At 41.7% G+C, this 21,748-nt stretch overlaps 1 protein-coding gene across 8 annotated transcripts in view; it reads right to left on the bottom strand.

Moving 5' to 3' along the window:
• ADGRG2 (adhesion G protein-coupled receptor G2) overlaps positions 1 to 21,748 on the bottom strand; it is a 146,581-nt gene that overhangs the window by 45,129 nt on the left and 79,704 nt on the right. For 4 of the 8 annotated variants that reach the window (XM_040423689.1, XM_040423682.1, XM_040423684.1 and 1 more), the window contains 7 exons: positions 16,474 to 16,530; positions 15,461 to 15,505; positions 15,272 to 15,331; positions 13,803 to 13,877; positions 12,548 to 12,622; positions 9,219 to 9,263; positions 4,520 to 4,561 (listed from right to left, as the gene is read on the bottom strand). In XM_040423689.1, the coding sequence (XP_040279623.1) occupies positions 4,520 to 4,561; positions 9,219 to 9,263; positions 12,548 to 12,622; positions 13,803 to 13,877; positions 15,272 to 15,331; positions 15,461 to 15,505; positions 16,474 to 16,530 (399 nt within the window). The remainder of the gene's footprint in view (positions 1 to 4,519; positions 4,562 to 9,218; positions 9,264 to 12,547; positions 12,623 to 13,802; positions 13,878 to 15,271; positions 15,332 to 15,460; positions 15,506 to 16,473; positions 16,531 to 21,748) is intronic. The other 4 variants (XM_040423685.1, XM_040423687.1, XM_040423686.1 and 1 more) reach the window with 2 other exon arrangements.

Here is a 21,748-nt window from a genome sequence, read left to right as displayed (position 1 = left end):
CGGTCTGCGCATGCGCAGACCGAAAGTAAAATGAAAAAGATAAATGCCGGATCCGTTTTTCCAGATGACACCGGAAAGACGGATCCGGCATTTCAAAGCATTTTTCTGACTGATCAGGCATTTTTTAGACTGATCAGGATCCTGATCAGTCTTACAAATGCCATCAGTAAGGTCCTGGTAGGTTTTTACAGGTATCTGGTGCCATACTGACTGCAGTCCTCTTAAATACGTGCCCACATTGCTGAGAACAAGGGCAGATCTTTCCTTTATACCTTATCTCTGGAGGGTCCACTCCTGGTTTTGGTCACAATCACTGATGGAAATCACCGACCAAAACACTGACGTGTGAATGAGGCTTAATGCTGGACTTAAGGCTGTATTAAGCCTTATTCACACGTCAGTGTTTTGGTCAGTGATTTCCATCAGTGATTTTGACCAAAACCAGGATTGGAGCCTCCACAGACATAAGGTATAAGGGAAAGATCTGCCCCTGTTCCGTGTTTAGAGCCGCACCTGGTTGTGGCTGAAAATCACTGATGGAAATTACTGAGCTAACACTGATATGTGAATGAGGCTTTACACAGGCGATTATCAGGCAGATCATAGTAACGCTCGTTAGCAATGATCTGCCTGTATAAAGCCTCATTCACATGTCAGGGTTTTGGTCAGTGATTTCCATCAGTAATTCTGAGCCAAAATCAGGATTGTAGCCTCCACAGACATAAGGTATGAGGGTAAGATCAGCGCCTGCTCTGTGTTTTAAAGCCACACCTGGTTTTGGCTCAAAATCACTGATGGAAATCACTGACCGAACACTGACTGTGTGAATAAGACATAATACTGCCGCTGATAACCCGATGACCGAGCAAATGCTTGTTTATCAGGCAATCGTAATCTTTAAGCAAGTTTAAAAAGCATCGCTTGCCGGCAGCAAATCGCGGTGTCTAATCACGATTTGCTGGTGGCAAATAATGATTCTGTATGGGGACGAGCGACGGCATTAGCGATCGCTCCTGCCCATACTTTGGAGGAGATCGCTGCATGTAATAGCGGCGGTCTCCTCCACTGACACGCAGTGATTTGCGGGAAGGAACGCTTCCTTCCAGACAATCGTCTGCCAGATCTGCTGGTCTAATACTAACTTTACACGCTCCAAACAGCAGCCAGTTATAAGGAAGGAAGCGTTCTTTCCTGAAAATTGACTGCTCATTCAGTGGAGATGAAGTGCTGCGATCAGCTCCACAGCAGGGCCGTTTCTACAGCCGGGCGAGGGGTGCAACCGCACGGGGCGCATGTCTCCAGCAAGAAGAGGGGGGCGCCGTGGCCCGTGGGCATCTATTTACTGGCTGGGAGCGCAGCGCAGGCAAAGTTAAAAGTGCTACTACGCTGCGGCTCCATATTGCTAATGGTTCTGGGCCTCTGGCTGCAGGCTCGGCTGTCCTGTAAGCTGTAAGGGGCAGGGCCTGGCAGCATGTCCGGAACGCCCCAAGACCAGTGCGCTGTGCGGGGTGACGTCATAGGCAGCGCTGCTGCGTGCGTCCATTACTTCAGGCGGGAGCAGAAGAGCGAGGCGGATGCCATTTTCTTAGTCTCTCCAGTCTGTCTGCTCAGTCACTCACTGCACTGGCACAGAATCCTCCAGGATTTCAGCCTCCGGTCCTCCACCAGCAGATTCAGTCAGGAAGTGGCACTAGGCTAGCCCAGGCCCCCCAGCAGGTTAGGTACAGTTAAAGAAGTATTAAGTTAAAAACAGACAGTATGGCAGGCCTATATATAGCTGCATAGTACATGTGCATATATATAATTATGCTCAGTGCTTTTGCTGTATATATAATTATACTCAGTCTCAGATGATACTATAGATAATATACTGAGTATAATTATAATTTATATGTACAGTTACAGCGCTGAGCATAATTGTACATATGTACTATTCATATTCAGCTGTATAAGCCTGCTATATATATAATATGGAAAAACGAACTGCACTCCAAAAAATAAATCAAAAAAAGATCATTTATTGACCCTTCTGGTGCAACGTTTCGGCTCTGAACCTAGAGCCTTTCTCAAGCTTGAGAAAGGCTCTAGGTTCAGAGATGAAACGTTGCACCGCATGGGTCAATAAATGATCTTTTTTTGATTTATTTTTTGGAGTGCAGTTCGTTTTTCCATATTATCTTGGGGCTTATGGTCAGTCCCCATTGAACATTGCACCCGCCTAAGCACTTTTGTCCAGTGCCGCCATTTCTCTTATATATATATATATATATATATACATACACATGGATGCTGCATAGCTGACACGTATATTGTCAGTAATAAATATATATATATCAGCTATGCAGCATACCCCCTTAAGGACACAGGGTTTTTTCATTTCATTTTTGCGTTTTTGTTTTGCGCTCTATGCCTTCCAAGAGCCATAACTTTTTTATTTTTCCGTTCACATAGCCATATGAGGGCTTATTTTTTGCGGGACAAGTTGTACTTTCCAACGCCATCATTTAATAATGCATAAGGTGTAGTGGGAAGCGGGAAAAAAATTCCAAATGGGGTGAAATTGCAAAAAAAAAGCAATTTCACCACAGTTTTACGGGTTTCTAAATTACGACGTTTGATTTGCGATAAAACTGACCATTTAGTTTTATTCTACAGGTCAGTACGAATCCGGCGAAACCCAATATGTATAGCTTTTCTTGCGTTTTGATAGTGAAAAAAAATTCACGGTAAGCATTTTTACATAGTGTCATCTTTCCTTTATTCACAGGTTCTTGCTTGTTCTGCATCAGAAGTGGAAACACACAGATCTGCAGCAAGTTAACTACACCATCTGGACAGCACCATCTGAACTACACCATCTGGACAGCACCATCTGAACTACACCATCTGGACAGCACCATCTGAACTACACCATCTGAACTACACCATCTGGACAGCACCATCTGAACTACACCATCTGGACAGCACCATCTGAACTACACCATCTGGATAGCACCATCTGAACTACACCATCTGGACAGCACCATCTGAACTACACCATCTGGACAGCACCATCTGAACTACACCATCTGAACTACACCATCTGGACAGCACCATCTGAACTACACTATCTGGATAGCACCATCTGAACTACACCATCTGAACTACACCATCTGGACAGCACCATCTGGATAGCACCATCTGAACTACACCATCTTAACAGCACCATCTGATACACCATCTGAACTACACCATCTGGACAGCACCATCTGAACTACACCATCTGGACAGCACCATCTGGACAGCACCATCTGAACTACACCAACTGGACTACAGCTGCACAGTAAGAAAATGTCTTTAGAATAAGTTTTGCTCCAGGCACTTTGTAGATAAAGACCAAAATACCTAAAATGGTTGTCCATGATTACAAACTCCACCACCCTCACCTGTAATGAGATATGGATTTGATTGTAACTCAGTTCTATTCAACAGAACTGAGCTAGGCTGCGATACCAGGCACAGGCCATGGGCAGGCAAAATCTTTTCTGGAAAGGAGAGTTGGGTGGTAGCTGAAACTCAGTCTACGGTAAGCATTTTTACATAGTGTCATCTTTCTTTTATTCACAGGTTCTTGCTTGTTCTGCATCAGAAGTGGAAACACACAGATCTGCAGCAAGTTAACTACACCATCTGGACAGCACCATCTGAACTACACCATCTGGACAGCACCATCTGAACTACACCATCTGGACAGCACCATCTGAACTACACCATCTGGACAGCACCATCTGAACTACACCATCTGGACAGCACCATCTGAACTACACCAACTGGACTACAGCTGCGCAGTAAGAAAATGTTTTTAGAATAAGTTTTGCTCCAGGCACTTTGTAGATAAAGACCAAAATACCTAAAATGGTTGTCCATGATTACAAACTCCACCACCCTCACCTGTAATGAGATATGGATTTGATTGTAACTCAGTTCCATTCAACAGAACTGAGCTAGGCTGCGATACCAGGCACAGGCCATGGGCAGGCAAAATCTTTTCTGTTCTGTGTATGCTATGCAACATTGGTTAAGTCATTGTTATTTAATGTTTGGGGGGGGGGCGCTTTTTTAATGTCCGCCCTGTTGGTAAAATAACCTAGAAACTGCCCTGCTCCACAGTATGAGAATGAGCAATGGCTACTGCCATCTCTCATCCTCATCCAACTGCATTTTTTAAAATAATTTAGCTGTCTGCATTAACGATTTAGATGAGCTGATTATTGGGAGCGACTGTCCGTAGGAACATCTCTTCCTGATAATCAGCCCGATCATCAGGCAGTGTAAACCCAGTATTACTGAATTTACTGAAATAATTTACTTAAAAAAGATTACGGTATACACATCTCTGTTATTTCAACACCAAATATTCTGCCCATGATAAAACTATTTATGCTTTTTGCTTTAATATTAAGAACAATCTAGTGATTTGATGCTAGTGGAAAATGTTATTACATTATGTCTGTTCAAATTCATAATATAAAGAATGTACCTGAGCCGTAATCACAACTTGTATTACAAATATCCGAATGCCCTGTAAATAAAAAATTAAGAAAAACATGATTAGAAAGCTAGCAATAAAGCCTCTGGTGTGAAAACCACTCTGTCCCCTCCACTGTACCCTAGGTATGACACCACAAAGAATGTGAGCTTTAGAAAACTTTTATTCTTGGTGAAACATTAAAATAAAATATGTGGAAACATTTCCAGAATGATCTTAGATACTGACAGACCCACCCCCCACTCACAACTCAGGATTCGCTAAGTACCCGACTCTTCACCCATCCCAGGAGCATCCACTACTCAATACCCTTATAATGTAATCCGCTCTATACTCAAGCTGGCAGAGTCCACTACTCAATACACATCTCCCTGTAGCAGAGGAGTAGGGTGGGAAGAGGGATACTGAGTAGTGGACGCGTGTCTAAGGCCTCCTGCACATGACCGTATGTTTTTTTTCAGTGTTTTGCGGTCCGTTTTTCACGGATCCGTTGTTCCGTTTTTTCTTTCCGTTGTGTTTCCGTTTTTCCATATGGCATATACAGTATACAGTAATTACATAGAAAAAATTGGGCTGGGCATAAAATTTTCAATAGATGGTTCCGCAAAAAAGAAACGGATACGGAAGACATATGTACATATGTACATTCCGTATGTGTTCCGTTTTTTTTGCAGACCCATTGACTTGAATGGAGCCACGGAACGTGATTTGCGGGCAATAATAGGACATGTTCTATCTTTCAACGGAACGGAAATACAGAAATGGAATGCATACGGAGTACATTCCGTTTTTTTGCGGAACCATTAAAATTAATGGTTCTGTATACGTCCGCATACAGACCGCAAAAAACGGCTCGTAAACGGGAAAAAAAGACGGTCGTGTCCAGTAGGCCTAAAGCAAACCTTTTCAGAGCTCAGCTTTCATTTCTTAAACTGCTCTGGTAAAATGAAAGCTGTGCTGTGATTGGTTGTTAAGGGCAACAAAAAGTTTTTCTTTTAGACAGTTTTGATAAATCTGCTTCACTAAATACAGTTTCCATGTAAAACAGCACATTCATAAGAATTGTCCATGCAGGGAGATGAGAGGAAGGCTGAGAAGCTGCACTACAATTACCTCCATGTATATTTGCTTCAACCTGGCACTGATTAGCACTGAAATGGTTACTCCATGTGATTGTGTCAGCCAATCAGAGAAGAAGTGAGTCACTGGCAACATGGCTTGCTACATACAGCTCATATGGGGAGGCTGGAGTAGTAGTGGTGCAGTTGAGTACCTGAGTACCGCATCATCACACAAAGAAAAACTATAATTTTGTGGGTCTTTAATATTATGAAACACTGAATGCATGTAGAACAGTTTCTACACAAATTTAGTAACTACCTTACAAAAATGGTGACCTTATAGTTCCATGTACCCTGTAACATATATTGACTGTGGTGTACAATTAGTAGTATCTAATTAGTTATGGTAACAGATACAGCGGCAAGAATGCCAGGAAATCTTCTGTATGACCTCTCACTGCTAGAAAAGCTGATGCTACTGAAATGCAATCCACTTGGTGCTGGAATATAACATTCATTTCTAGCAAACACGTTTTTTTTTTCATGGGTGGTGTATAATGTTTTACTACCAGAAAATTTAGACAAGCACATTCATAATCGCAGATGCATATCCATAAAGCTAAACATGCAGGAAGCAAACAAAAAAAGGTAAGGCAGCACAACATTTCACATACAAACAATAAAACTGAGGGTAGCTGCCTCTTTTAGGGTACTTTCACACTAGCGTTATTCTTTTCTGGTATTGAAATCCGGTAAAGTGTCTCAATAACGGAAAAAAAACACATCAGTTTTGTCCCAATGCATTCTGAATGGAAAGCAATCCGTTCAGAATGCATCAGGATGTCTTTCGTTCCGTCCCTTGTACGGTCTTTGACCGGACAAAATACCCCAACATGCTGCAGTATTTTTTCCTGCCAAAATCTTGGAACACTACTGCATTAATTTCCAATGAAATGTATTCATGCCGGATCCGGTATCAAGTGTTCCGGAAATTGCTGCATCACCGGATCCGGTTATCCGGTCTGCGCTTGCGCAGTTCTTTCTAGCTTTGAAAAATATTTAATACTGGATCCTTTATTTCGGATGATACCAGAAAGACAGATCCGGTATTTCAATGCATAAGTCTAACGGATTTCAATGCATAACTCTAACGGATCAGGATCCGGAAAAAAAAGATATATTCGTTTGCATACGGATTTCCGGATCCAGCAGGCAGTTCCGGCAACGGAACTGCCTGCCAGATTCTTCTAACGCTAGTGTGAAAGTACCCTTGGATTAAGCACTCCCCGCCCATCTGCCTGGGGCTTCTGAGCAGAGTATATATGTAGCTGGTTCCTACACTGCCCTGAATTTGTAGGATTAGGTAAGTCCAAGAGAGGCGGTTTGTTAGTGTTAGGTACCCATCTGCGGAAGCCACCTTGACGCCTGGTAGATGGGCCCGACACACGTTTGATCAAAAATGTGCGCAAAGAGTATCTATTTTTTTCATTTATAGTAGGTATAATACCACTTTAAGTTAGAATGATCCTTATTTCTTAGTTTTATTGTTTGAATGTGAAATGTTGTGCTGCCATACCTTTTTATGTTTTATGTTTCAGCATTTGTTACTGATTTGAATTAAATACACCAGATCTTGCTTAATTTTGAACGACTGAATGCAATACAAGTATTGTGAAATAATTACATCAATTCTTTGTAATTCCTGTATGAAATCACTACTGGGAATACTAACCCCATACAAGCAAGTCAGATCAACTGACTATAGTCTCATTGTTGGCTAGGTGACTGGAATTTGCAGGCATCTGATTCTAATAGTACCAATGTGGTGCATGTAGAGAAACCATGTCTGATATAATACATCAGCACTAATGAGCAACCACTCTAGTACAAGGAAGGATCCATAATATTGTTGTAGACATGAAAGCACCACTGCACTCTGGTGTAACCATTAAAGGGAACTTTATAAATGTGCCCTACTACGTGACAACAGCACAATGCTGACCAAGTTTTGAACAACCCCTCACAAAGTCATTGCTTTCCTGCAGCCACCACAAGGGGGAGTAATAAAGATTTTTACAGCCCTGATCAGTTCAATGAGCTACCCCTAGTGAGAGTTGTATCACGTGATTCAGTGACTGTGTAAATTGAGTTTTCCAGGAGTAGACTATTGATGACCAATCCTCAGGACAGCTCATCAGTATCTGATCAGTGGGGTTCCGACACTCAGCACCGCCACGGATTACCTGTTTGAAGAGGCCGTGGGAAGTGCTGCAGCCTCCTCACAGCATACCAATCATAGCACCATCTATTGTATAGTGGCTGGACCTGATATTGCAGTCCAGGCCAATTCACTTGAATTGTATTGAGCGAAGCCTAGGTCACATGACCAATCACTGGCCTAGGAAGAGTCCTCAGCGCACCCCAGTAGATAGGTCAAAATATTCTATTCCATGAAAACCCCTTTAAGGAGTTGTCTAACATCACCAGATAAAGTTATTACTGTTTTCCAAATGTGAAATAAATATATTGATACTTAAAATTTCTAACATGTCTAGGGTTTCTGTCTCATTTCATTAGCTAAGACCCCTTATCTGTCTCATTAGCTATTGCTTAGCTACCTAAGCCACGCAGTGTGACACACAGGGAGGAAGAAGTTCTCCCTGTGTCAAAACATCACAGTGTTACAAAGGCCGTCACCACTGTTATGCTTACTTTACCCAGTTGCCCAGACCCACCTCCTACTGTCTTCTTCCCCATTGGTCTGGCCACTGCATCTGCTCTGTTCCTCCACACAGGCTGCGGCACCCTTATATATACCAGCCAATGGCTGGCTATCCTAGGGTACTTAAGTCTCCCCTGTGGGAGGTTGCCTGCGCAATAAAGTTAACTAGCTTGCTAGTTCTCTGCAAAGTTGTGCTGTATTCTGCTGTCTGACTGTGTACTGACTGTCTGCCCCTTTACTGGAATCTTACCCTCCTTTGCTTGACCTGACATGTGCCTGACCTCTGCATTGACCCCTCGCTGCCTGCCCTGATCTCGGACTACTAACCGTTGAGCACATACTCCGCCAGCCCTAACCTTGGCCTGTCCTCATGATTTTGCCTCATGGGTCAGCTGTCAATCCCATAGAGACTACTTCAGGAGGTAGCGGCATGGTGGTTCTCCTGCAGCGAAGTCCAGATCCCTGTATAGATGTTAAAAGGTGAATACCAGGGGATGGCCAGGATAATGCCATTAGGTTTAGCCCAAAGTCAGATCTGTTGGTTGACATAGTGGTTCCACACCCACTGCTGTTATACACACAGTTTCACTTCCAGGACCATGTGGACATGAACTGATGTCAGACTGTCCATGCAGTTTAGGAAATTAAGAGTACGTTTCTAAATATTTATATTTGAAAAATGATAATGAAGGTTTCCAGTATCTGACAACCCCTTTAGACTATTCTTAGTTTTGCTATGGGGTCCTGTGATTTCTGTCTATATCTCTGGTGCAAACCGTTAGATTTTAGTCACTAGAAGTTTACTAAACCAGATGTGTTGATGCTGGATCAACTCTAGCTCCTATTTTGAATTGGGATTCATGGGTTTTCTAGTTACATGTTTAATATCTGTGAAATAAGCACTTACAGTTCTGAAATGCTTCAGTGTCATTGAAGGAACAATTCATACTTTCTGTAACAGTAAAAATAAAAACAAATTAATACAATATTAGAACAGTCTGATTCAAAGTAATAACATGAAACATGGCTATTTACTTATGTATAATTCCTGTCAGAATACTTACCCAGGTTCACTCTAGTGTTTTTAAGCAAACTAGATATTTTGTGGAGAGGTAATTTATTGGTATACGATAATACAATATGGCTACCTGTTGTCAGATTCTTTGACACAGTATTGGATGTCATTGTAAATATGTAATTGCTTAAAACTAAAGAAAGACAAATCATACAATTGTATGTAATATGACATTAATTCCTTGAGCAGCAGGCCAAATTTTGTTCTTGCGTTATCTTTTTTTCCTTTCTACCTCCCAAAAGCCACCATTTTATTTACATTTTTGTTGACTATTGAGGGCCTATTTTTTGTTATAACAAGTTATATTTTTAATGACACCATTTAATTTAACATATCTTGTATTGGAATACAGTAAAAAATTATTTGTGTGGTAAAATTGAACCCCCCCCCCAATTATGTCAAGGTTTTTTGGGTTTTGATAGTTCAGCACTCACTGTGTGGTTAAAATGACATGACATCCTTATTCTGTGGGACAGTACAATGATGACCATACCAAATCTGCATGTTTTTACTAATTAAAATTAAACCTCTGAAAAAATAAACACGTTCACCGTGCATAACTTTTTTTAAATTTATTTTAACAGTGATACCTATTATGTTTATTTTTTTATTGTGTAGAATTGGGAAAGGAGGTAATTAGAATTTTTTCATTTTTGCTTTTTCATTTAAAAAAAATATTTTTTACACTAACTTTTAGTCCACGTAGGGACTAAACATCTCCTTAACGCATGGCATAATAATTCTGTGCATGTTTTTATCATAATGTTATGTGAAATAACTCCTGTTTAATGCTATGCATCAGAAAGTGTGCCTTCAATTACAATAATTTTTAAAGAAATCAGATAAATGTCTGTTAACATTTTGTTACTATGCTTAAGGCCTCTTTCACACTACAGTATGTCCATTTCAGTGTTTTGCGTTCCGTTTTTAACGGATCCGTTGTTCCGTTTTTTTGGTTCCGTTGTGTTTCCGTTCCGTCGTTCCGTTCCGTTTTTCCGTATGGCATCAACAGTATACAGTAATTACATTGGAAAAATTGGGCTGGCCATAACATTTTCAATAGATGGTTCAGAAAAAACGGAACGGAAACGGAAGACATACGGATGCATTTCCGTATGTGTTCCGTTTTTTTTGCGGACCCATTGACTTGAATGGAGCCACGGACCGTGATTTGCGGGCAATAATAAGACATGATCTATCTTTCAACGGAACGGAAAAACGGAAATACGGAAACGGAATGCATACGGAACACATTCCGTTTTTTTTGCGGAACCATTGAAATGAATGGTTCCGTATACGGACCGTATACGGAACGCAAAAAACGGACCGCAAAACGGAAAAAAAAAACGGTAGTGTGAAAGAGGCCTTAAGGGAATGTGATTATGGGGCAGCCATCTTGCTTGGGATGATGTCAAAGGGGTTATCCAATCCCTATAATGACCACCAGAATGCTCGGGCCCTCCTCTAGAGCATACTTACTAGCTCCCCGGCACCCGCGTCCCTCCAGATCGCTGCACGGCCGCCGCCCGTCATTGTATCTCCCTGTCACACCGATCAAAACATCTGGCGACAGCAGGAGCAGCCATAAGCAGGTCGTGATGGTGACCAGCCTCCCTAACATCGCGGGTGATGCTAGGGAGCCAGGTCACCGCAGCGGCCTGCTATTGGCTGCTCCCCCCCCCTTCCCCCGTTGCCGGATGTTTTGATCCACACAACGGGGAGATACAGCTGTGGGTGTGCAGCCATCCGGAGGGACGCAGGTGCTGGGAAGCAGGTAAGTATGCTCTAGAGAAAGGGCCCGAGCATTCTTCCTTGCTTCAAGTCAAGGTAACCATGCCCCCTAACCGTCCCCTCTTGCCAGAGAGTGACAGCCTGAAGTGCGGCCGCGATTCGCAGGCTGTCACTCTCAGGCAAGAGGGGACGGTTAGGGGGCATGGTTACCTTGACTTGAAGCAAGGAGGCCGCTGCCCCCTTGACTTCAAGCTGGCCGCACTATAGCGCTGATGGAGAATAAAACTGCGTTTTTTGAACATATGCAGCATCGGACAACAGGATGAAGCATATGATTATTAACAGGCTGCGGGCTACTATGAGGTACTGCTGGCGGGTGTAGATGCATTTTTGAGGTGATAGGTTCCCTATAAACATATGTTTAACATAAAAACTTGATTTAAACAATAAGTAATTTTCAAATGACACATTCCCTTTAATCAAACTTCAAAGCAGCCTTACCACCCAGCACAGATTGTCAGAAATGGGAAGCTAATTAATCTATCAGTATACTGCCAAAACCCGCACAAACACTGGGCCAAAGCCGGAAACGGTTTAAAAAAAATGAGAAACAGCAATTTTTAACCTTTTTCTATATATGGTTAAAAGTTAATAGGTGCAGGTTGTACTATGGCCATGCCTGTACTCCTGAAAACAAAGTATAGGCTGACTATCTAACTACATTATATATAGTTAATACAACACTTGCACTTATAAATGTATACTTTTAAATACATTAACATTAAAAGAAAAATTCATTGCACTGGACTTAGAGATAAAATAGGGATAGCCATAACTGATCCCCTTGAGCACCGGTTTCTATGTGAAATATTTTCTCTTCTTCTTTTTTTCTCATTTGAAATCTTTTTCTAGATTCCCAGTGTCTAAATACTTGCATTTCCTGCTTCTGCCCTGTAGCTGTTTGTCTGTAGGTGATGCCATTCTAAATCAAGAAGCAAATTGTGAGGCCGGAGACAACAGTGGCCTTGGCTTGTCCTCAGGAAAAGGAAGTAGTGTTTGGAAGTGGATGCTGCGCACACTGCTGTTCTTGGTGGTGAGTAGTTTGCCTGCACCTTCTATTACTGTTACGTATTTCCCTTTTTATCAGGTTAATGTTCTTGCAGCTCATAGCTTATGTCATCAAGATATTATGACATGTTCTAGATGATTCCTAATAGTATAAGAATATTAGTACCTCTAAAGGAAGACTATCACTGTCATCAGTTTACTATTTAATACTGCAGCTCTGGCATAGTTCTAATACAGTATCTATGAGAAAACTAGTCCTTTGTGATTTCATAAATGTAGTCAGCCCCTCATAGTGTCTCCGTGCAGGTTTTACGTACTCCTGGGACACCACTTGCCTGTTGCCCAGAGTAGAATGTGCTTACCAGTCGTTATTTGGCCGAACTCAGATGTAACGTATGCATGCTGAGACGTTACGCCACTACTCCAACTGCTGCTCCCTGTGAGAAGCAAAAATAGGTTTGAAACAAAAGAAAACATTGGAAAATGACTAAAATAACAATATATTCACAGTGTACTCTCTATTGACATACATTGACAACAAAATGCAGTTTTATCTTGTTATAATCATTAATAAATCTAAAAACTTCCCAAAGACGTTAAAATAATAAAGATAATTTGCTAACATTATTTTAACCATTAAACAATTCAATCAATTTTATTCAATTCTAAACAAACTAAATTTGTTACGAATTTTCCAAAAACGTAAATTTCCAACGATTCCCACATTTTTGGGATTTGTCCCGCACAAATTTATCAAAATGGCATCCACCGTTTCACATATCAGAATACAGGGAGTAAGAGAATAGAAGAACCACATGACCCCGTCCTGACGGGCTTGCCCATAATACTTTGTACTGCAGTCAGCCTCAGCCATTTATGAGGGACTATAGCTGTGAGGTCAATGGATCTGCCATGTTTTTCTGGGCCTGTACAGTGGAGGGATAGCACATCTGTTAAGGTCCCTTTACACGTGATGATATACACGCAGATTGTTTGGAAGGAAGCGTTCCTTCCCAACAATCTGCTGATCGCTAGCGGAGGAGACAACTGAATTTACATGCAGCGATCTCCTCTATGCACATTTGGCATCCGTTTGAGCTATTTCCATCTGAGATCCGTTACCTTGGATGGGAAAAAAAATCTTGTGGAAAAAAAAAGAACGGAAAAATAAACGTGATGCGAACTCGCCCTTACTCTTGCTTCATTTCTCTACCAGCATTTAGAACAGAAAACTATATAGCATGTACTGTATATGAGTGCTGTAGAGAGATTATTGCACCAACTCCCATTTCTCAAAATGTAATCTAGCTATAAAACTACATTTAGTATCGCTGTAATCGTACCAACCAGGAAAAGAAAGTTAACATGTCATTTTTACTGCACAGTGAACACCATAAAATGAAACCCATAAAACGATTGCAGAATTGAAATTTTGTTTTCCGGCTCTACCCCACTTACAAAAAACAAAACAAGCTCTCGTAGAGTTACAGAATGTGAATTAAAGAAAATAAAAAGTTATGTCTCTTTGAAGGTAGAGAGTAAAAAAAAACACGAATATTGGCTGCGCCAGGAAGGGGTTAAGTTGCTGTATTTTACCTTTGGGAGAGACATACTAACCATTGGTGACAATTGTGTTTAATGATGATGTCCAAAGTGTGCTGCTTTTGGATGTGCCAAGGGTAAATTCGGTGACTGTAACAGTAAAACAAGAGATACTTCAGTTCAGTGCACGTTACTTGTGGGTTGGGTACGGCATTAGGCCAACTAAACTATGTTGTTGCTGTAAGCCTTATAAATCTATGCCATTATCAAAATACTATAGGGGTAATTTACAGACAGATATACGCCGCACAGATATAGCGCAGGTACTGTCACACCCCATGTTGTGGCAGAATCTACAACTTCTTCCCCGCTCACTAAAAAAGGAGGTGTGGTATGGGCGGGGAAGGCGATCCACCGGTCGCCGGTCTTAATAAATGTGCCCCTATCTAGAGAGAGCTTAGAATACAGAGTCCCTTAGCATAGAATCAGAACTACAAAATGCTTGTGACAATCTAGTTTATACTATTATTTTATACTGCATACTATGTGACAGCAAAGATACTCCCTATAATAGGTTTACCCACACAAATTATGCCCATAGTAAGACAATTAAAAGGGTTGTCTGGCCTTGGAACCCCTGGGCTCCTTCACTGTCCCCCTAATCATAAAAAAACCCACTCACCTGTCTGTGGCACTGCCACTGCTCCATTCTTGGCCACTTTTGGTCCCCACAGGACGAGGAAGTAGCTTGGTCCCGTTTTCAGACCTCAGTGGTCACAGTGGCTTGAATGGGACATCATTGCTGTGGCATCGCTTTCAAGCCCTGTTACCGCTGAAGTCAGTGATTGGCTGCAGCAGTCAGGAGACCATGTCGCTTCCTGGCCCTGCAGGGACAAGAAGCAGCCAGAAAAGGAGCAGCAGTGGGACCATGAACAGGTGAGTGGGGCTTGTATGTCCAGGGGACGACCCCAGGGGTTGTCTGCTCCAAGGCTGGACAACCCCTTTAACAATCTAAATTAGCCTGTATGTGTAGATCTACACACACTTGCTCACATGTAAATTTCATAAAGCTGGCCCTATATATTACATATTGTTAATATGTTGTATTTCCTATGCAAAACTTTCCATATGCTAAAAAAATAAAAAACAGACTGATAGAAGATGCACACGTGTTACCCTGGTCTAAGAACCTACAAGCGACCCTGGGGAAGCCAACCAAAATCACCATAGAAATCCATTTCCCAAACCCAAACCTCTTCTTCATTGATGGAAATTCCCTATAAGATGTTAATGCCCACATGTTACTGGCACTGCCCAGTGATTTCTGTCACAGGAAACCTTTGTGGTGATAATGAATGCTCACAGACCTTTGATGACATTCTAACATGTATGTATGACATGGTCTCAGGAACCCATAGAGGCCAGGCTAATTACACCTTGACCTTCAATTCTGCATGCTACCTATTTGCATTTCATTAAATGCATTAAACGTGTTTTCTACTTACCTCTATGAATTTCTGCACTGATGGTTCACAGGTACTTACCATTAGTTATATTTGTGGTTTCTGAGAATGTATTAGACCCAGTGGTCAGGGTTTTAGTCTCTGTAAAACACAACGGTATATAAAAATGCAGTATATTAAAATAATCTGAAACCACTCTAAGCAAATACCAATACTAACAAGCCTAAGCAAATGCCAAGAAACAGAAATAAAATGGTATTCTCTTCATACCTCTAGTATTCACCCCTGTTCCACCAGTGAATATCCCAGACACCACTGTAAAATTGAGATTAAAAAAAATGAAATTATGTTTCTGTTTTTTTTTATGATTGCAGATTTTTTTATGCTATATCCTGAACATGATTATGGGGGCTGCCATTTTGCCTGAGCTACTGTTAACAGAATTAAGAGATAAGCTTTACAGCAGCCACCATGGTCCATAGACCTCATTGACTTCTACGGGAGAGTTTTCTAGGCACGCTCTGTGACCTGTGCAGAGGTCAGGAGCAAGTAGATAAGCTGTGATATCTCCTATTGTGAATGGTGGATCATGTGTTTGTACCTTTCATTGTAATCCTGCCTGTGATGATTATGAGGTGACTGCTGAAAAGTGATCTGTATGGGCAAAAAAGTGGCGCCTATTATTAGGCTTAGTGGCCAGTGCAAAAACTGCAGGATTTTCGTTTTTTTTTTTTAAACATAGTGACACTGAAAATTAAAAATAACATTCCCAAAATTCTTTAAAATATATTTAGCATAAAAACCTGATTTATACATTTTCTGATGATACATTCCCTTTAAAGGGTTATTCCCATCATTAACATTTATGGTATATCCATAGATTTCCATGGACATATCCAACGTCCACCTGGTGAGGCTGTTTCCATTACCTCTATAGAGAACCACACAGATGTTCTCTGAAGATGTAACAGGCAGATCCACATTTTGGGCCAAACATACTGTGGATTTCTCATAAATGTCTAGGATAAGAACTGGCCTTTGATGCAACCCGAATGTCTTTGGGAAGACAGGGACATGTGTACTATAGCTGTCCATCAGATTCCAGCCCATAGTTGGCGTAGCTTTAGGTTTCTTGCACACAGACAGCACAAGAGCACTAAAAGGCGCATATGCCTCAATCAATGTGGTGCAACGTATTCCAACAGACATTTTACTGACATATGAAACTCCAATCTTGAGTAAATGTGGCCCATAGCCTTGTGTGCCTTGCAGGACTTACATACCTGTAGTGGGGGTGTTTGGTGGTGAAATAGGAGGCACACTAGTAGTGCTGCCTGAAACTGCAGAGAGCAAAGCAAACATACAAACAGCATTGTTAGCTTGAGGCGTGCAGAGGAGGTCATCTCAACAAAAAGTCAGACTTCTGATGTTCCTACTTTATCATTTACAGCTATTGCGTGCTGTCATCACATTTAAATGAGCTGGAGGGCCACAAGTTGGGTATCCATGCTGTAGACTATGTATGAAGCAGCTGTGCTAAACTGAGACTAAACATTGTCTAACGGGACTCTGTCACCACCATCTTGGACTATTATCTGCAGTAATAAATCAATAGTATGGCAGATAAGGAGTCCAAATCCTATTTTTTTTTATTTCTTCTGCCCCTCAAAGTTAGTATTTTTTGCAATATTGGGGTTCTGAGTTCAAATCTAACCAAGGGTGACACATGCATGGAGTTTGTATCTTCTCATCTTTGTGTGTATTCCTCCCCCACTGTGCTGGAATACATTGTCTGGACTGCTGTGCATGTGCACAAGAGTCTTCGCCATTAGTCTTGACAATGTATCAGCAGCAGGGAGCGGCAGGCAGCAGGAACATAAAAACTGTCTTTCTGGACTCCTTATGTGTAGTACTATTCATGTGTTACAGAAGATAATAGTCCAGAATTGTGGCAACAGATACCCTTTAAAACATTACAATAATTGGTATTTTTAGCGTGATCTAAAAGCTGACTTTTTGTTAAATCAAATAAAAGGAGCTTTTTTTTCTAAAAATGATTTTTCAGCATTTTTCATGTCTACTCTAAGGGCAAATATCACACCGGAAAAAAACGTAAAAGATTTGTGACAAAACAATTAAAAAAAAAACGAGTGGTGATCACACCTGAAGTAATATAAATAACTACAAATGCTTGTAACTTTGATGTAAGCACAACCTTAAAGAGGCTCTAACACCAGGATCAACCCTATAAAACCAGACATACTGGCGAGTAGGGCCCGTCATGCTGATTAAAACAATACTTTTCTTTTGTCTATACGATAAATAGCTGCAGAGATATCTGCGTTTAATTCATATGCAAATGAGAAGTTTGAGCACCAGGAGGCGGGGCTGAATCCTTTGAGCACTGCTCTGTAACACCCCCTGTGCTCTGAACACTCCCCCCTTCCTTTGATTGACAGGGGCTAGACATGCTGAGGGCAGAGCTGTGTCCTAGCATCTACATATCATATACTCTATGTACTATAGCTTCACCCCACTGAGATCTGCTCAGAAAGCGAATCTACATATTATTGCTTTATCCACAAGCACAATATATGATTATAAAGACACCAGCAATGTGTGTGTTAGCTTATAAGCACAGAAAAAACATGCACTGCTATGCAGTAAGGCTACTTTCACACTTGCGGCAGAGAGATCCGGCAAGCAGTTCCGTCGCCGGAACTGCCTGCCGGATCAGGCAAAATGTATGCTAACTGATGGCATTAGTAAGACTGATCAGGATCCTGATCAGTCTTAAAAATGCCTGATCAGTCGAAAAAATGCATTGAAATGCCGGATCCGTCTTTCCGGTGTCATCCGGCAAAAACGGATCCGGCATTTATTTTTTCACCTTTTTTTCAGTCTGCGCATGCGCATACCGGAAGGACGGATCCGGCATTCCGGTATTCTGAAAGCCGGATCCGGCACTAATACATTCCTATGGGAAAAAATGCCTGATCCGGCATTCAGGCAAGTCTTCAGTTTTTTTAGCCGGAGATAAAACCGTAGCATGCTACGGTTTTCTCTTTTGCCTGATCAGTCAAAACGACTGAACTGAAGACATCCTGATGCAAACTGAACGGATTACTCTCCATTCAGAATGCATGGGGACATACCTGATCAGTTCTTTTCCGGTATAGAGCCCCTGTGACGGAACTCTATGCCGGAAAAGAACAACGCAAGTGTGAAAGTAGCCTTATGCTATAGCTTTGTGTTAAAGGGAGTCTGTCACCTCCATATGGCCATATACAGCGCTTACATGGCTCTGTAGCACACCTATACAGGATTGTAACGGTACCTTTGTTCTTTTCTTTAGACTTGCACCAGCAGGAAAAAAAGAAGTTTAATTCATATGCAAATGAGCACTCGCATATGCAAATGAGCACTCCTCCCCAGCCTCTTCCTTCGTCCGCCCTCCAAGTCCGGACCTATCCATGAGGCAAGAGACTTGGAGGGCGGGCAAAGGCAGAGACTGCGGAGGAGTAAAGTGAAAAAAAGGCAGAGAAGCCTGGGCACCTACACACTGAACGTCGCCCCTGGGCACTTGCGAGTGCTCATTTGCATATGAATTAAACTTCTTTTTTTCCTGCTGGTGCAAGTCTAAAGAAAAGAACAAAGGTACCGGTACAATCCTGTATAGGTGTGCTACAGAGCCATGTAAGCGCTGTATATGGCCGTATGGAGGTGACAGACTCCCTTTAAGTGCTTGGTTTTACATATAGAGATCCCAGGTTTGAATCCTGGGAGAGACTTCCATAAACTTTTTTTTTCAGTTTTCCCCCCCTCTAATTTAGCCCATAATAAAAGGCTACACTATAATAAATAATATAAATTGATATAATAACAATAAAAGGCCTTACTGTATTCAGAACAATGTTTTGTTTTTGCTTAGAAACCAGCCTAGACACCCATTACAGACACCCAGTGGGGGAGATTCATCAAACTGGTGCAAAGGAAAACAGGCTTAGTTGCCCATAGCAACCAATCAGATTCTACCTTTAATTTTCCAAAGGAGCTGTCAAAAATTAAAGGTGGAATCTGACTGGTTGCTATGGGCAAATAAGCATGTTTTCCTTTACAACCAGTTTGATAAATCTACCTCATTATTCTCAATATGATAAGGATATAGGGGGTTGATACAAATGACAGTAAGTATAATTTTTAAGTCATCAACCGTTAAGAGTATAAATCTAATTTTATTGAACAAATCTCCCAATGATAACAGTATTTTTTTCACAAATTAAAAAACTCAAAATGCACCATTCCAAATGATTAAGCACAACAGAGTTTCAAAACATTTTATAGATTGTAAGGGACTGAAGATGGTCATTTGTTGAATTTGCAGCACTAAGAGAATCACATTTACTGAAAATGCTGTTTCAAACAATAACATCTTAATAGGACAAGTTACGTGTTAACATGGGACCCCTCCTTTAATATCAGTTTCACAATTCTTGCATCCATTAAAGGGGTTATCCCATGGTAATCCCATCTTAGACAATGGTGGTATATTGCTAGTTTATGCCCCCATTGTCTGATAGGTCTGGGTCCCACCTCTGGGACCCGCACCTACAAGAACGGAGCCGGGGAGAGTTGTGGCTGGAGGACCCCGGGTTTCCAGGGGTCCGTCCACCACCAGGCGCAGCTCCCCGCCTCTCCCATTGAAGTGAATGGGAGTGCACCGCGCATGCGCGGCCACCGCTCCCATTCATTTCTATGGGGCCGACAGAAATAGCCGAGCCAGCGCTCTGCTATTTTCGGCGGCTCCATAGAAATGAATGGAGGGTGGCTGCGCATGTGCAGTGCGCCCTCCTTAACTTTCTCCGCTCCGTTCTGCTTGTAGGTGCGGGTCCCATAGGTGGGATCGACACCTATCAGACAATGGGAGCATATCCTAGCGATATGCCCCCATTGTCTAAGATGGGATAACCCCTTTAAACTTGTGTGTTTTTGGGGAGTTTCTGCTTGAATTTCTTTGCAGGATGTCAGAGTAGCCTCCCAGAGCTCATAGATCTTTTGCATGAGGTTCTCAATAGGGTTGAGGTCAGGGGAGGATGGTGGCCACACCATGAATTTATCTTCTTTTATGCACATAGCAGCCAATGACTCAGAGGTGTTCTTTGAAGCATGAGACGGTGAATTGTTATGCATGCATTTTAATTTGCTACGGAAGGCACAGTTCTTCTTTTTGTACCATGGAAGAACGTGGTCAGTCAGAAGTGCTATATACTTTGCCGAGGGTATTTTCACACCTTCAGGGACCCTAAAGGGGCCTACCAGCTCTCTTCCCATGATTCCGGCCCAAAACATGACTCTGCCACCTCCTTGCTGACGTTGCAACCTTGTTGAGACATGGTGGCCATCCACCAACCATCCACGTGGACCATCCTGGGTTGCACACCACTCATCAGTAAACAAGACTATTTCAAAATTAGTCTTAATGTATGTTTGGGCCCATTGCAACCGGTTCTGCTTGTGAGCACTGTTTAGGGATGGTGAATAGTAAATTTTTGCACAACTGTAAGCACCTAGATGATATTTAACCTTGAGGTTAGTGGGACTCCAGAGGCACCAACAGCTTCAGATATCTGTTTGCTGCTCTGTAATGACATTTTAGCAGCTGCTCTCTTAATCCAATACATTTGTCTGGCAGAAACCTTCCTCATTATGCCTTTATCTGCACAAACCCATCTGTGCTCTAAATCAGCCCCAAATTTCTTCACAGTATGATGATCATGCTTTAGTTTTCGTGAAATATTTACCTTGTCCAAGGCATTGCACTATTTGATGCTTTACAGCAGCAGAGAGATCCTTTTTGTTTCCCATATTGCTTGAAACATGTGGCCTGCTTAATAATGTAGAATGTCCCTCTTAAGTAGTTTTCCTATAATTGGGATCACTAATTTTGATAATTTGGAATGTGGTGTATATGATTGTTTTATTCCTTACTCAACACATTCTTAAACAGTTTCTTATATACTATTCAATCTCACTAATACTTACAGTACATGAGTGAATCTGGAAAGATGAGGTTGTCTTCCATGGGGTTCTCACAAATAGAGAACCCCTTTACATGACCTCTTATGTACATAACTGATGTAGATATAACAAAATGGTCACCGGTCAATGTCTTTCCCTTACTAACAAAATTGTTTTGTACGCTACATTTTGCTCACCATTTCCTTTTAGTTGTGAATGAGACTGAATAGACCTGCTACAGCAGTTCTTCAGTGTGAGGACTTGAATTCACTTCATGAAACCTTATAAATATGACTATAGGGGAGAATAGGTGATTTCGGTCAGGTTTTATCTAAAATATTCTTTAAAAAGTTGCCTTATCAGATGCAACCCCTTGCAGAGTGCAACGCCAGGAGCTATTAACTGATCACCATATATCCTGCTCATGGCAACCCTAGCAAACAACTGAATTTGCCAAGTTGTGGCCAAACAGATATTTCCCCAGCAGTGCCGCTACAGCTGAAAGGTGCTGCATATCAAGCACTGCTTTAAAGGAATGGC

Source organism: Bufo bufo, chromosome 3, assembly GCF_905171765.1.
Source record: "Bufo bufo chromosome 3, aBufBuf1.1, whole genome shotgun sequence".
NCBI classification, from domain to species: domain Eukaryota; kingdom Metazoa; phylum Chordata; class Amphibia; order Anura; family Bufonidae; genus Bufo; species Bufo bufo.
This window is presented reverse-complemented; position numbering and strand designations above follow the sequence as displayed.